This window comes from Prionailurus bengalensis, chromosome A1, assembly GCF_016509475.1.
Source record: "Prionailurus bengalensis isolate Pbe53 chromosome A1, Fcat_Pben_1.1_paternal_pri, whole genome shotgun sequence".
In the NCBI taxonomy this organism is placed as follows: Eukaryota; Metazoa; Chordata; class Mammalia; order Carnivora; family Felidae; genus Prionailurus; species Prionailurus bengalensis.
The window spans coordinates 6,406,872-6,422,243 of record NC_057343.1 but is presented as its reverse complement, the minus strand read 5'-3'; the positions used below and the strand labels follow the sequence as shown (position 1 = coordinate 6,422,243).

The window sequence follows — 15,372 nt, the reverse complement described above, 5'->3', positions numbered from 1 at the left end:
GAACTTAGTCATCCTGTAACCAAAAGCTAAAGGCTTGTACCTTCTGACCAGCATCTGCCTGCTTCCCCTCCCCCAGAGCCCTCACCCAGCAACAACCATTCTGCTATTGGTTTCTAGGAGTTCAACTTTTTTTTTTTTTTTTAAAGACTCCGCACATAAATGAGATCATACAGTCTTCTCTGTATGGCTCATTTCACTCACCATAAAGTCCCCCAGGTACACCCATGTTCCAAATGGCAGGATGTCCTTCCTTCTCCTTGCTGAATAAATACCCCACCGTGTCCACGTATATTCCCCATCTTCCTATCCCTTCACCTGCTGATGGTAGCCCTATGACCCGGTGTCAGTCTTTCAGTGAGCCTAGGCCCCCGGGGCTCACTCCGCTCCCCCTTAGATGAGAAAGGAAGGCGAGAAGGGGCTGGAGTAGGTGGCCCATCAGTTTCCTCTGATGGAAACTCAAGGGGATTTTGCTCTAATGTTTACCGTGAGAACAGAAGGGCACCTGACAGTAAAACTCACGAAGTGTGGAAGCCCCACAAAGAATGGACCCCCCCCCCCCCCGAGCTTTTAACTCTCAAACTTGTTCTCACTGAGCCCTCAGCAATTCACCAGTCTCTCCACACGTGGGGGCAGTGGTTTGAACTGTGACCTCCGTTCTCTGACAGATCGAAGAGAAGCTTCTGGGTTTTCAATTTGTTCAGCTTTTTCTTGTGGTTTTTTTATCACCAATCATTTCTGAGCCCCTTCAATGCCAGGCTGGAACCTGGAAGTCGCCTTCAATATAGTTTTCATAGCATTTTTCAGCTACTCCCAAACTGGGGTCATCTGTGGGTCCTGCGGCCACCAGTTGCTTTTTCTCTTAATTATGAAGTCACATTTTTCTCCTTTTCTGAATGTCTTGTATTTTTTCACTGGACAAGGTATGTAGAATAGTAGAAATGAGATAGCAAATGTTTAGTCTTATACAAGGGCACGCTTGACAGAAGAATGCTACTTTAGGCCGCTGATAATAACAATCATGTTCCTAATGTGGGAGTGAGCATAGCAAAATTTTAGAATATTAAAAACCTTTAAAAGCTTCCCTCAAAGTTTTTAGATGGTCGGCTTTAGTAAAGCAAGACAATTAGAAAAACATCTAGGGATGCCTGGGTGGCTCAGTCAGTTGAGCGTCCGACTCAATTTCAGCTCAGGCCATGATCCCAGGGTCATGGCATCGAGCCCCATATCAGGCTCTGCACTGGGCGTCAAGCATGCTTGAGGTCCTCTCTCTCTCTCTCTCTCTCTCTCTGTCCCTCTGCTCCTCTCCCCAACTCCTGCATACTCTCAAGAGAAGAAAGAAAGAAAGAAAGAAAGAAAGAAAGAAAGAAAGAAAGAAAGAAGAAAGCAAGGAAAAGGGAAAGGAAACCATCTATAAATCACATAAGCCTACATACTCATGAAACAGGAAGGATACATATGATAAACCAGAAGTTCAATGATAGGACTAAACATACAGATTTGGCTGGACTCTCCAACTTGGGTTCCTATGAATTATCTTACATTTAAACTCTGCTATGTAGAGGTCCATCTAGAAAAAGGAGAAATGAAAAACAATCTAAGTCATAATTACTTCTATAATGCCTGTAAGGAAGAATTTCTGATATTTCAGGTCAAATGATGGGTCCGCAAAGTGCTTGAATTCCTAACAATCCTGCCTCTCGGGAGGGGGGCCTCTTACACTTGCCTCCAATTTGCTGACAGAACTTTTATCTCATAGTTTTCCTAAGTATACATTGCTCCCTTCACTGGCTTTCTGTTTGAGTCCACAAGAAATGCAAACATTTATCTCAGTTTGAAGCATTAAAATTTTTAAAGTTCTTGCTGTTTCTTCCAGTCAACGTCTATCCAGATACAGCAGTACGTTTTCTCCTAACATAGCCTTTTAACCCTGGCCTTACACTGCATGGAAATGTACTTGTGACCTATTTCTTGTACCTACTGCACTTGGGTATCTCCCCTTCCTCCCCCATATCCCCCTACGAACATCTTAGAGATCTATTTAGTGCATGCCTTCAAAATATTTAGATCTCTATTCTGAGTAGAACTGCACTTGATATAATCAATTAATCTAACTCCAAATTTTAGATCTGATTAGATAAACCAAAAGTGAGCAAGCCCTTAAAGTAGTATTTTTTTAATCTTTTTTTTATATTTATTTATTTATATTTGAGACAGAGAGAGAACAAGTGGGGGAGCAGGAGACAGAGAGAGAGAGAGAGAGAGAGAGAGAGAGAGAGAGAATATCCACAGTGGGCTCCAGGCTCTGAGCTGTAAGTACAGAGCGCCACACAGGGCTCAAACTCACAAACCATGAGATCATGACCAGAGCCAAAGTCAGACACCTAACTGAGAGCCACCAGGGTATCTCCCCATTAATAGGTAGTATTTTTTATGCTGATCTAGCATTTGGTTTGATATGAAACAGTATGCATCACAAGGATTATTAGTAAAAATATTAATCATTTATTAAAATCTTTGAGAAGTCAACAGATCTCCTTTCTCATTCATGCAATTACCTGAAACACTGAAATTAACAGAAAAATTGATTTTGTAATAATTTTTTTAAATTAATTTGTTTAATGTTATTTTTGAGAGAGACAGAGCGTGAGCAGGGGAGGGGCAGAGAGAGAAGGAGACACAGAATCTGAAGCAGGCTCCAGGCTCCGAGCCGTCAGCCCAGAGCCCGACGTGGGGCTCAAACTCACGGACCTGAGATCATGACCTGAGCCGAAGTCAGATGCCCAACCGACTGAGCCACCCAGGCAGCTGATTTTGTAATAAGTTTTTAAGGGAGAGGTATATTTAAAATGAATGGTGTCTCAAAAAAATTTTTTAATACCCAAAATAACTGGAGATGTATATACTGGTTTATACAAGAATTTATGATAGTGTCACCCCTTAACAAAGAAACAATTTATATGTCCAACAGTAGAAACATGGTTAAATAATTATGGTATATCAATATAATAATCTCTAGCCATTAAAAACTATGTCCTAGAAGAATCAACAAAGATGCTTACTATATATTGAGTACAGGCTACAAAACCATATGTATAATAAGATACAATTTTTATGAAGACGTATATAAGGCATTACCGATTACCTTCTCTGATTAATGAAAATTTTGCAATTTTTTTTTCCTGTGTGCTTTCCTGTGCTCTGTAAGTTCTCTGTATTACCTCATTAATGCCATCTAATACAAGCAAAAACCTTGGGGTGGGGGTGCTGCACTAAAGGTCTGATCCCTTTCTTTGTGACATCCTGGGAGGCTTCTTCAGATGGGAAAAGAAAGACCATTATTGTCACAAGAACAAAGAGAAAAGAAGTAGTAAAAAAAGCCTAGAGGTATTAAAGAGGATTTATGTCATCCTTGGCACAAATGTCCTGTATTCCCATGTCCTTTTTAATGCAAATTATATTAAAATTACATTATAATATCAGTAGGAATTTGATTGCAAGATACTGTAATTTTAATTGAGCAACTAGCTGATAGGAACAAGAGTACTCAGATTATTAATCAAGCAAAATGATGAAAAAGCACTGATTTAATTGCTACACTAAACTGTCATTATTTGAAGGAAAAAAAGTCAATATTCCATAGTTAGAAAACCAAGTAACACACTATTAACCAAAACTGTTTAAAAAAAAAATTTTTTTTAACGTTTATTTATTTTTGAGACAGAGAGAGACAGAGCATGAATGGGGGTCAGAGAGAGAGGGAGACACAGAATCAGAAGCAGGCTCCAGGTTCTGAGCTGTCAGCACAGAGCCCGACGCAGGGCTCGAACTCACGGACCGCGAGATCACGACCTGAGCCGAAGTCAGACGCTTAACCGACTGAGCCACCCAGGCGCCCCTAACCAAAACTGTTTTAAATAATGGCTTCCCTGTCTCCTCCCACTTCCCCCAGATCACTCCTATTAGAAGTCAGGAACACACAAAAGAAAAAAAAATCTGAAAATTACTAATTCTTTATTGGAGAAAGCTTTGATCTTTTAACTATAAGGCGATTCAAGTTACAAATCTCTTGCATTTCTATGACTGTTCTTAAGCTCATTACAATAATCAATATTTTCTCATTGAAAAGATTTCAATTCCCTGAAAAGCCTGGTTAAAAAAATCTAGAGCTGACAAAATTTCTCACCCTTTGAAGTCAAGTGTCTCATCTGGATATAATGGGAACATGGTAGTTGGTAAAAACCTATAGATTTCCCAGAAGTTATGCAGAATTTTAGGGGCTTCAGAGGTCTAGTTGGTATCCAGGACCATATTCTTTTCTTGATTATGCAAAGTCAGTGATATCTACATGATGCTGAACGGCCCCAGACACGTGATGAGAATCAGAATGATCTGGTGAAACGGGGCCTGGATTTCTAAGTTTTCCTTTTTGGAAAAGAACAACCAAATTCCTGTGGACTCCTGGTCTGTTCTTCCTCCCTTGCACCCACTGGAGAATCAGTTACCCTGGACCATCGCAGAAGGTCGCCCAGGGCAAGTCTCTGCTGTTCAGGCGCATAGGAGTGTGTGTGGGGTCGAGGCAAATCCTTCAAGTTCCCATGGGACTCTGCCCACCGTGGCCTTTGTAGATGGAGTCCAGCCTCTCTCTATATGGTTCATGAGAAGTTCAGGTGATGTCATCACCCGCTCCTATACCTGGGGAACCCCCACGAGGGGTGGTCATGGCGTGTGGGACGGTGGGTAGGGAAGCAGGGAAGATTAAGACTTATCTGGGCCTACTGCCTAATGGGATAAAAAAATAGATTCCTTTTTGACTTTATCTTGGGAATTAATACTCAGTAGAAGACTTTTTTTTTTTTTAGAAGACTTTGAATGACAGATTCATGCATTCCTAAAACTTCATTTTAAAAATACCTGATGAAGGATTACGAAATTAGAAAATAACATAAAAACGTAATTTTTAAATTCTGATTCTTCCTAGCAAGTTTAGATCATAAAAAATTAGATCAAAAAATATCTCCTGTCATATAGTTCGACTCCGTGCAAGCCCCCCCCCAAAATGGAGTCACCCCAAATGGAGCGGTCATTTATTACACGTGTGAGTGCTAGAGCATCGTCATAGTAAGTGCATATGCTTCCTGTTTATTGACATCACCGCCAATTATATATGCTTTTAAAATTCCACGCAGGTACCAAGTCGATTTTATTTGCTATGCGTTGCACCTAGGGGATCCCGAGTGAACAATCACTCAAGAATAAATCACTGGTAACCGACAACGTGCTATTCTACTACCAGTAAGTAACCAGGTGTATTAGTTTCCTACAATTACATCCTTGGCGTACGTATCACTACAGTCCCCTTTCCGGAAGTCTCTTTGGGCCGCAAGCATGGATCACGAGGAAGGGGAAGGTAGCGGCTGTGCTCTGAGGATGCCCGACCACCGCCCCCTGAACCGGAGGGAAAGCTCCCCCGCGCAGGTGTAGGGACGAGGTGCTCCCTCCGCCAGGCTGCGACCTGCGGTCTCTCTCCCAGTCAGCTCCTGTTTCTGCCCATGCTTTCGCCTGCCTTCACCAGCTGGCTTCCTCTGCCTTCTCTTAAACTCTGCCCACAACCCCAGCTTTGGCTTGCGGGTGGCCGTCACTGCTTCGGTCCTGGGGGACACTTCAGCAGCAGGTCCCATAATAACCTAGCGAGCTCGCCGTGTTTCTTAGGTCAAACTTCCTGCAAGCATAGGGCTGACCCGGCTCATCGTTTCAATGCGGATACACGGTACCAGATTCTCTAGATCACACTGCCAGGGCACACTCCAATCATCATCTCTGGGGGGATTCCTAGCGCCTTGTTTTAAAGCTCCCCAGGTGATTCTAGCAGGGACAGGGCTGGGACCCACTGGGGCAGCCTAACTAAGGCTGACTGTCCTTGAGGCCAGTCGGTGCCCATCCCTGAGTGGATTAGGTGGGTGCAATGAAACCTAGCGGTCAGAAGTCTGAAAGGGATGTCACTGGGCTAAATCAAGGTTTTGGCAGCGCTACGTTCATCCTGGAGGCCCCAGAGGAGAATCTATCTCCTGGTCTTTTCCACCTTCCAGAAGTGGCCCGCGTTCCGCGGTTTACGATCTCTTCTGCCATCTTCTAAGCCGGCGACGGCTGATTCAGTCTTTCTCACATCACATCGCTCTGATGTGGGCTGTTCCACCTCCTCCTTCCACGTTTAAAGGAACCCTGGGATTGCACTGGATAATCCAAGCTAACCTCTTTCTTAAGATTAGCTGATTAGCAACCTTCATTTCCCCATCATGTCACACAGCGTGTCCACAGGTTCCGGGGATTAAGACGCAGACATCTTTAGAGGGGCCATTCTTATTCTGCCTCCATGAGCAGACTACGGGCAACAGAACATAGAACGTGTGGGGTTTGCTTACAGACGCCATAAACACGACCAACAACACGATGCTGAGTGTTATGACAGCATGAGATGCAGCCTGACTACTAAAACTTCAACGATTTATGTTGGTTTCCATCTTTTAGACTCCACGTCAATAGACACTTCAGCCATAAAAACAAGAGACCAGAGTGTTCTTACAAAAATATTATGAATTCAAACAGAAACATTTCTAGCCTTCGATAATTTACCAGCTATTTTCCTGTAATTATACCAATTTATACATTTTATCAACAACCGCTACTCAAAATCAATTGTAATTAGTTTAGATTCCGAAAGATATCTATTTCGAAACAGATTTTAAGTAATTTTCAAGTTACTTTTGCCTCAGCCAATGATTATAGATATATGAAAAATATAACAACACTGTACAATTCTTTTAAAGAAAAAATACTTCTCCAGAATATTTCTTCTTCAAAATTTAAATAAAATTACTTGAGTGTTTTTATTTTTTTTAAATGTTTATTTATTCATTTTGAGAGAGAGAGACAGAGAGAGAGAAAGACAGCAAGCGAGCACCAGCGGGGGGGGGGGGGGGGAGGAGGGGCACAGAGAGACAGAGAGAGAGACAGAGAGAGAGACAGAGAAAACCCAAGCAGGTTCTGTGCTGTCAGCACAGAGCCGGACACAGGGCTCAAACCCATGAACTGCGAGATCGTGACCTGAGCCGATATCAAGGGTCAGACACTTGACCAACTGAGCCCCCAAGGCACCCCAGAAAGTACCTGAATGTTCTTAAAAAGCGTATTTCTATGCTTGAGGCTACCAGTAGGGGAAATCAGGGAGGATTTTCTAATTATTAACAGAGCTTCTGGAACATTTTACTGTGAAAACCCGTCACCCAAATGCGGTGTAAACCATCTAAACCAAAAAGGAGTGGGACAAAGTAAGATAAGATCATTTTTTAAATGTAAGAGTTAGGGGGAAAACATTCTGACTTCAAGAAACTTTGAAGGAAAATGCATTTTCGTGAATATCTGAGTCTTAAGAAATGAACTATTTCTTGGGTGTTTCACCTTCGTATTCAAAATGAAAATAACAGAAAGTCCTTTCTTCCTTATATTTGCTTGCGTTTATATACCTGCACATGTAATACATACACAGTGTTGTATATGTAACAGTTTATCTGTTGACCTCAATTTGGAAGTTGGTACCTGCATTTTGGTAAGTGAAAATCAGCAAATCTCACTACTTTTTGGCTTTAATCGTCAATTCATTTGGAGCATTAGTTCATCAACAAATACTTGAGCACCTACTCTGTGCCAGGCATGTTACAAGTGTTAACAAGTTTTTAATTTATCCCGTTAAAAAGAAAAAAATCAGTCCTGTCCAAGCTTAACAAAGTAATTCACATTTTTAAAAAAAGTACCAATCATTTAATCCTCATTTAATAAGAACCGACACTACTTTGAATCCACAATTCGGTCTTATCTAACAATCTGTAAAAGGGTCAATTTGAACTTTACCTCTTCAGCACATAAAGTTGGTATCGTAAGACCAGTGAGTTATTTCACTCTGGGAAAATCGGGAGGGGGCGGGGGTGGGCTCTTTCCTTCAAAGCTGCGGTCTCTTCTTGGGACAAAACTAACGACTGAAGTGAAACCAATGTGCTGACGTTAAAGTTCGTCACATGCCATCGGTAATCAGAAAAAAGTGTTCCACACAGAAGATGACTTACTTAGACTGCTGAGCTGGCGTATGATAGCAGCAAGGGTACTGTTGGTTACACATTCAAGTTCACTGGTAATCCCCTCCGGCAGGGCTCCCCGGCACAAGTGCCGGGGCTCGATGTTCCTCTTCACTAAAGGCATGGCTCACGATCTGAAAATCAAAAAGACATTTTTTTAAAAGCTCACAGTCACATTTTAAGAAACTTAGAGTTTTCATTATCCTTTCTACGTGAGACAATCAGCTAGAAACACAGCAGATGTCGAATTAATTACATAAAAGTTTATCGATTGCCAAGATATATTTAGCATACAACCCGACTTTTATAGAAAGATAATGTAAGCAAGATTTCCAGTAAAGTATGAATGACTGAATGCATGCATTTATACTTTCCCTCCCTCTCTACTAACATGATGAGAGATCAAAAAGGCACAAGCCCAGAAGTGCTAAGGCCAGGAAAGGACACAGCGGTCCCAAACTGGACAGAGCCTAATCAGATGAAGACACAGACAAGGCCATACCCTGGAGGCCAATGAAGGGAGAAAGGAAGTGAGCCCACTGCCCACCTTCCCCAACAACAGCTCAGGAACAGAAGGTGACACGTATGCATGAAACGGACAGAGGTGGGGGAGCAGGGGATGGCTTCCCAAGTGGGATAAGCTCATGAACTGGATGAACCACAAGGATCTACACGAAGGAATATGACAACAGGAGGACTAGCTTTTAAAAATCCATTTACAAATTCCTTCTCCCTTCCTGGGCTGCCTCCACTCCACCCTACCCGGCATGTTTTACTTTCTGGTGAACTCCAGGATTTGGACTTGAGACACAAAGCAGAGCTAAAGGTTGGGGAAGGAAATGCACTGAGACCAGGGGTATTCAATCAAAGTCTACACGGAACGTAAGACGGGGCTTCTCCCTACACCCTCGTTCCCTGGCTGGCTTCTCCACGTGGCTCCCAGAGCCCTGGCAGCCTGGTTTTCACTCCCACCCAGAGAGACCGGGACATCCCTCCCTGGGAATACTGGAAGAGAGATCTACAAACATGGGACACTGGGCCAGGGCTTCCCCCTACGCAAACTGCCAACCAGGTCACCCACCAGTTACACCTGCCAATAATCTCTCCCCGCACAATTCCCACATGGCTTTTAATGCCCCGGACAGAAGAACGCACAGTGAAGGATCACCAGACACTTCAGGAAAGCTTTCCCCAATGTGGGGAAACCTGGGAATCCTCTTCACTTCTCTCTGCAAAAAGTACATTATAAATAGCATGAAGTCTCAACTTTTTGTTTAAGGAGGCATATAGAGTTTCAAACCTGCTACTTAGACAGCCAACCTACCGCTCATACGACAGTAGAAAATCCAGTGACTGGGACATAACCGTTATTTTGACAAGATCATCACATTGGCCAACTTGGAGGTACAGAAACACAAGAGCCTAGGATGTTGGTCAGCGGTCAAACCTGCCCTGAGGTGCCAATCTGGAATTCTTGTTACGGGAGACAAATAACATCCTATTTGTTCAAACCACCGTAGTTGGGCTTTCTGTTACCTGGTGTGAAACTTATTTCCAACTGGTACAACAACTGAATGGTGCCCTGTACCTAAAGATCCTGGAATGTGGTAAGCATATAATACATCTTTGCCTTTCTTCCTCCTTTCTTTAAAACTTTTGCTCATACATCTAATAAATACTTACAGAGCACCTACCACCTACCCGGCGGTGTAGGAGGTTGACGATCCAATGGGGAGTCAAAGCAGACGAGGAACCCCCCTTCCCATTGAAGCTCTATTCTACGAGGGAGAGAGACGTTGACCCGACCGCGCAGGTTAACGAATTCGGGGTTAGAAAACCGTTTGTGGGGTCAGGGTGCTCAGCTGTCTGGAGTCACGGACAAGCTCCTGTGGACGCGGGACCTGAAATCTGAAGGGTGAACAAGGGTCCTGTGTGGTAATGTGGAGAATGGAGCAAAGGAAGGCAAAAGGGGGTGAGAGCTGTAAAGGAAAAGTTCTGTCCAATTATCCAACGTTTAATCGACTATTTCTGCCTTATATCCATGAAGGTGGTCGTTCAACACACTGACCCTATTTCCGGATTGAAATACCACTCCCACTGACGCAGGCGCAATGCCTACAGCACATCCCTTCACCTCTCTGTGCCTGTTTCCTCCCTGCAAAATGGGGAGAAGATAGCAGTCCCTACCTTAGAGAGTGCGAATCTAATGAACGATCACATATATTAATCATTTAGAACAGCCTGAACTGTAGCAGCACTAAAAAAAATGTGACTGATTATTAATTTAATGACATCTTATATGTTGTTATAATGTTAACTATTATTTCTATCATACTAGTACAAGGAGCGGTTTACTAGCCGACGATAAGGCTGAACCACAAAAGATAACAATATTCGCACAGAAATTATGTGAAAGAAGATGTACACACTCAAGGAAGGAATGCTAAAATATGAAAACTCTAGAGGTCCAAGTCTCAAGGCAAAAACCGGAAGATTTACTGTGAGTTGTCATTTCTTTCTGGAACCACATTAGAACAACAGGACAGGATGGTAACTAATCACAATAAAATGAACTAGAAAGCCAGAATTTGTCGTAAGGGAAAAAGAGAAAACTCATTAACAAACTTAATAAAAGCATAGGGTGTGGGAAAGAAAACTACTGAAAACGGGGACTCGCTCCAGGAAAGCGAGAAGGAAATTAAGCAACAAAAACCATGATATCCATAAAGAAGCACGGAGCGATCAGGGGTGGGGGGTGGAGAGGGATGTGGTGGCAAAAGCTTCTAAGGACGGCACAGATAAGCTAGCGAACTGGACGTTCTTAGAAGACTCTGAATTCGCGGGCAGCCTGCTTGTAACGCCGATTTGTGAAACTGGCCCAAGTGTGAATTACCTTTTAAATAATTTCTCAAAAGAGGGATTTATGAGAGTTTGGGGTAAATGTAAGATTTAGGAGCTGAAGGCTACGCATATAACAGGCAACTCCTGCACATCCGTTCTGTGTTCATCCAGGATGAAATGTCACTCTTTACTCGCATTTTTCAGCCTCTGACATGCCCAGCAACCTTCCCGGTACACCTCCCCCGGCCCACCACCACATCTCTTACGATTTATTCAAATGCACAGAAATCTAATCATCCACGCATCACAGAGGTCCCACCAACATGTCCGAAACACGGCCAGAGCTAGTTAATACCTCCCTCCCCTCTTTCCCTGGGCTGGGTCCCCAATATCGGATAGGCCTGCCATTCATCAGGGCATATGTGGGAGCTACCCACTGGCTGTCTGTTTCGAGGGAATCTTGAAAAAGCACACAGGATTTTCCCGACGTTCTCAGTCAGAGGTGCTCACGGCCCACTCTGATAACCAACCCCCCCCCCCCCCCCCCCCCCCGCCAAAGGCCCTCAGTTTCGTATTTAAGACAGCCCCCTCTTGTGTTCACGCAGTGAACTGTTGGCTCAACACGGTGGGTCCCGGGAGGCTCCATGGGTACTGCGGCCTCACCAAAAGGGCTCACCTAGAGGCTTGCTTAAGGTGTTATTAGGGCACCAAAGAAAAAAAGCTTAAGTCTAAGCGGGTGTAGTACCCACATCTTTTATTTCTGCATTCTGATGCTTTGACATCTTGGAGCCAGACGGAGGTCCCTGGAGGCATCGGTCCTCCGGGGATTAGCCAATTCCTAGAGCTGGTAAACTCACCCAGGGGCTCGCCTCTCGTATGCAAACCTATCAACCCACAGCCCGCACCTCCTCTATCCGCTCTCACACCCCACGCCACCGTCCAACTGCCCCAGTCACCCCAGGACCAGGTGCCAGACAACCGGGGACAACATTACGCCCCAAAGCCTGCTGAAATTACTCAAAGTAGCCAATCCCAAACCTGCTCAGCCTGCCTTATCCATCCTTCCCCACAGAAACCGAGATAAAGGCTCTCCGTGCCAGCTTCCTCTTTCGCTCTGTCTCCAGGTACCCCCCAAACCCGGTGCTTCCCCCCGCGCAGTCCCCTCATCTTGGGATCTGTAACATTTACCTTATGGTATCACCTCCTGATCTGCCGGCCAGCCCGTATGTCACCTTTTCGATTAGCATACTGTATTTTAAGACAACAGGGAAGTCTGGGAAGGATTCCAAGGAAGCAACATGGCAGCGATGTATCCGTGTCCCTGCTTACCATTGCAAGCGAACTGCAGGAGTCTACATGCCTGGCCCCAGGCTAGGACTCCCTCCCCAAGTGGACTAGAAGCTTTCTGAATTCAGGGACTGAGCCTACAAGTTCTGTGTTTCCCACACCGACTTCCAGGGTCCCCAACACAACCTGAGCATCGAAAAGCCGTCTGCTGGTCACACGCCGACGTGTAGGCAGACACGTCTCTGTCTGGCCCTCTCCTTGGGCACTGCGTCTGTTGTTGTTCCAGTATTTCAGCCCTAATGAATCCCAGCCTTCACTTCTCACGGTCGTTATACGTCTCTTTGGCACCCCCACACTTGTCTAAATACAAACGATACGACAGGGGGAGGAAATGCTACTCTCCTCTCAACTTCAGAAAAATGGCTTTGTAGTTCCTTTGGAAAGTTCTAATTACCTAGCAATGACTGTCATGACTCCCCGATTCAGGGTGAAGTACCCTAACACGTGAATTTTCCCCCGGCCGGCCTTTATTTTATCTGACACTAATCCAGTTTTGAATATACTGAACGGCAGGGTAGAGGTAAAGGGGAAAACGTTGGGTCACTCATTACTCTTGAAAATGCTCTGCAACGACAAAAACGGACACGTCATGAACTAACCCAATTAGTCACCAACAAATCACTTAAGTATGCCTCTCGATTCCTTCGCTTGAAGAACTAGGATGCATCCGGAGCATTCTTCAAAGTCATCCTGTGCGCTAAGAAAAAAATCAGAGACTGCCAATCATACATTTATGGACTATTAGAGGTTACATAAGGTATTGCTATTAAACCTGTAGTTCGCCCAACCTTTCTGGGAAATGTTTCAATTTAGAGACAGACAACCTGGTTCACATAACCGTGAACTAGATTCCAGACGCGGCTGAAAGCAGGCCAGAGCCCTTCCCTGGGAATTCGGAAGTGGGACCCCACACCCAGCTCAGCTGCTGCTCTCTCGAACAGCAGGCATGGGTAACCCCTCCGCCACAGGAAGTGGAGACTGCCACAGTCACGGCCAAGAAATGAGAACGAAGTCCCAGACAAACTGGCAAAGACAAGAGGCAGACAAGGACACCCCAGGGCTTTGCCCAACCCTCCTCAGAATGCACGGCCAACGAAGAGAGGACACTTCTATCCAACCCCCCACTTCACTGAGGCGGGGGGGCGGGGGTCAGGCTTGCATCCCCGTCTGATGCCTCTTCCGGCCTCTTCTCGCTTCCTCTCTTTCCTTCCACACCACAGTTCCCGTAACCAAACCCTCGCAGGTATGACCCCATCTTGATGGCTTTCTCTCGAGGACCCAGACAAATAGGAGCGGCTCTGGGAGTGGTTTAAGAAAAAACGGGTAGTAATCCAGGGATACGGGCCTCGTGCACAGACCGCTGTGCAGGAGAGGAGGCGGCCGTCTTGAAAGGGCAGGCGTGGAGAGTCCTGCCACAAACTGTGGCTCACCTGCTACGGGGACTGAGCCGTAAGTGACCTGGAACTGTCCGGTGGAGGGAAATGCCACGACAGGAATAACAGTGTGGACCCGTGGAAGATCCAGAAGGTAAAAAACATCTACAACAACAGCAGGGTTGGCTCGTGGCTGCTAGCCTGCACTGATGGCCTGCGTAAGGGTAATGAGGGACCGGAAGCTGTTAACAAGCAGTTAATGGCTAAGTGAGAGAACACCGGAGCCTTCCTGGTGGGTGTAAACCGGTCCTCATCGGTGACCTGTAGCGACCTGCAATGGAACTGCGGACTGGACTGCGTGACAGCTACGGAGCTCAAGATGTTCGAATGCTCTGTCAGAGCATTCTGTTAGTATGCAGATCCAGGCTGCGGTTTTCAGGGATCCTGAGAACTGGAACACGGACTCCTGACGGATGCCCATGAGGATGCTGGGCGCAAACACTTCCCCACCACCCCCCAGCTCCCTCCGGAAGTGGTCAGCACACCACTGGGGGATGCCGCACAGGCCTTGCCCCCACGGCTGGCTGGTGACCCGCACGGGCTTCACACGTCCCTTCCCACGTGCCAACGGGGGAACTGGTGCTGGGCCTGGCGGGAGAGACCGACATCAGGCAGCCCGGGGAGGACAAGCAAGCGGTGGGTGGCTGTGCCCCAGAGACACAAGCTTCGGGAGCGTGGAAGATAAAGCGTGGGAAGGTTCTGGATGTGGCAACTCTGGTGAAGCTTCTAGGGGCGTGGCAGTTGGCATGCTGGGAGAGCCCCTCCTGAGTAAAAGACACATCCACAAAGAAGGAAGTGCAGCGCCCATTCGGCTGGGTCGTGGGGGCAACGCAGCTGGGAATGCTGCTCTGGCCCGCAGACCGGGTGGCACAGCGGCTGCCACCTGGGAGTGGGGCCCAGAGCAAGAGGCTTTCTCTGCAGCAGGGCCGGGCTTGGCACAAGCGGCCCGGATGTTTAGGCCGTAGGATCCAGTGACCCTGGATGATACAGAGGGGTCCGTAACGGGAACAGGTGCAGTAAGGAGCCCCTGGCAAGCGCCAGATGGAGAATCAAACGTACCCCCCCTGGGATTCTGAAGTAAGGCCACGCCATCACAGCAGAGAATGATACGCCCTTTGAGAACAGCTCCTGGCGTGTGCATTACCAGGCCCTGGTAGAGGTCATGAACAGCAAGGGCGGAAGCATCCAAGGCCCCCCCCCCCCCCCCCCGCCCCCACCGGTGAGCTGGGTTTGTAGGTCAACCGATCCACCAGGGGATGGAAAGGGCACTCCCCAGAGTGAGCCAGCGTGGAAGGCACAAGTGACTCCCACGAGCAGCAAGTCCAGACCTCCTCCACGTCCCCCACCACAGCTGCCGGCGCACGCCATGCCCGTGCCCCGGCGAAACGCCGACTTGTACGTCTAGCGGGCAGAGCGGGGCAGGCACGAGCCTGGATGACAGACGGGTCAGCCTGATGTCAGGGACGAAAGCAAAGAGCGCCCATGGCTCTGTTACAACAGCAACTGGGGATTGCCCTCGAAGACACCGGAGAGGAAAATCTTCCCGCACGCGGAGGTGCGACACGGCAGTTCACCCCGCCTCGTGCGGAACGGAGAGGGAGCCTGAGCTGAAAATCCAGATGCCT

General features: G+C 46.5%; 1 protein-coding gene and 1 long non-coding RNA gene across 10 annotated transcripts in view; one reads left to right on the top strand and one right to left on the bottom strand.

The window, feature by feature from the left end:
• The window catches only part of WASF3 (WASP family member 3), a 134,802-nt gene that overhangs the window by 36,717 nt on the left and 82,713 nt on the right, over positions 1-15,372 (bottom strand). For all 9 annotated transcript variants that reach the window (XM_043575612.1, XM_043575668.1, XM_043575641.1 and 6 more), the window contains one exon: positions 8,118-8,260. In XM_043575612.1, the coding sequence (XP_043431547.1) occupies positions 8,118-8,250 (133 nt within the window). In that variant the 5' untranslated portion in view covers positions 8,251-8,260. The remainder of the gene's footprint in view (positions 1-8,117; positions 8,261-15,372) is intronic.
• LOC122480837 lies at positions 8,267-9,637 on the top strand. The gene is made up of 2 exons (XR_006296676.1): positions 8,267-8,702; positions 9,406-9,637. It is a non-coding gene; the product is annotated as an uncharacterized LOC122480837 (long non-coding RNA).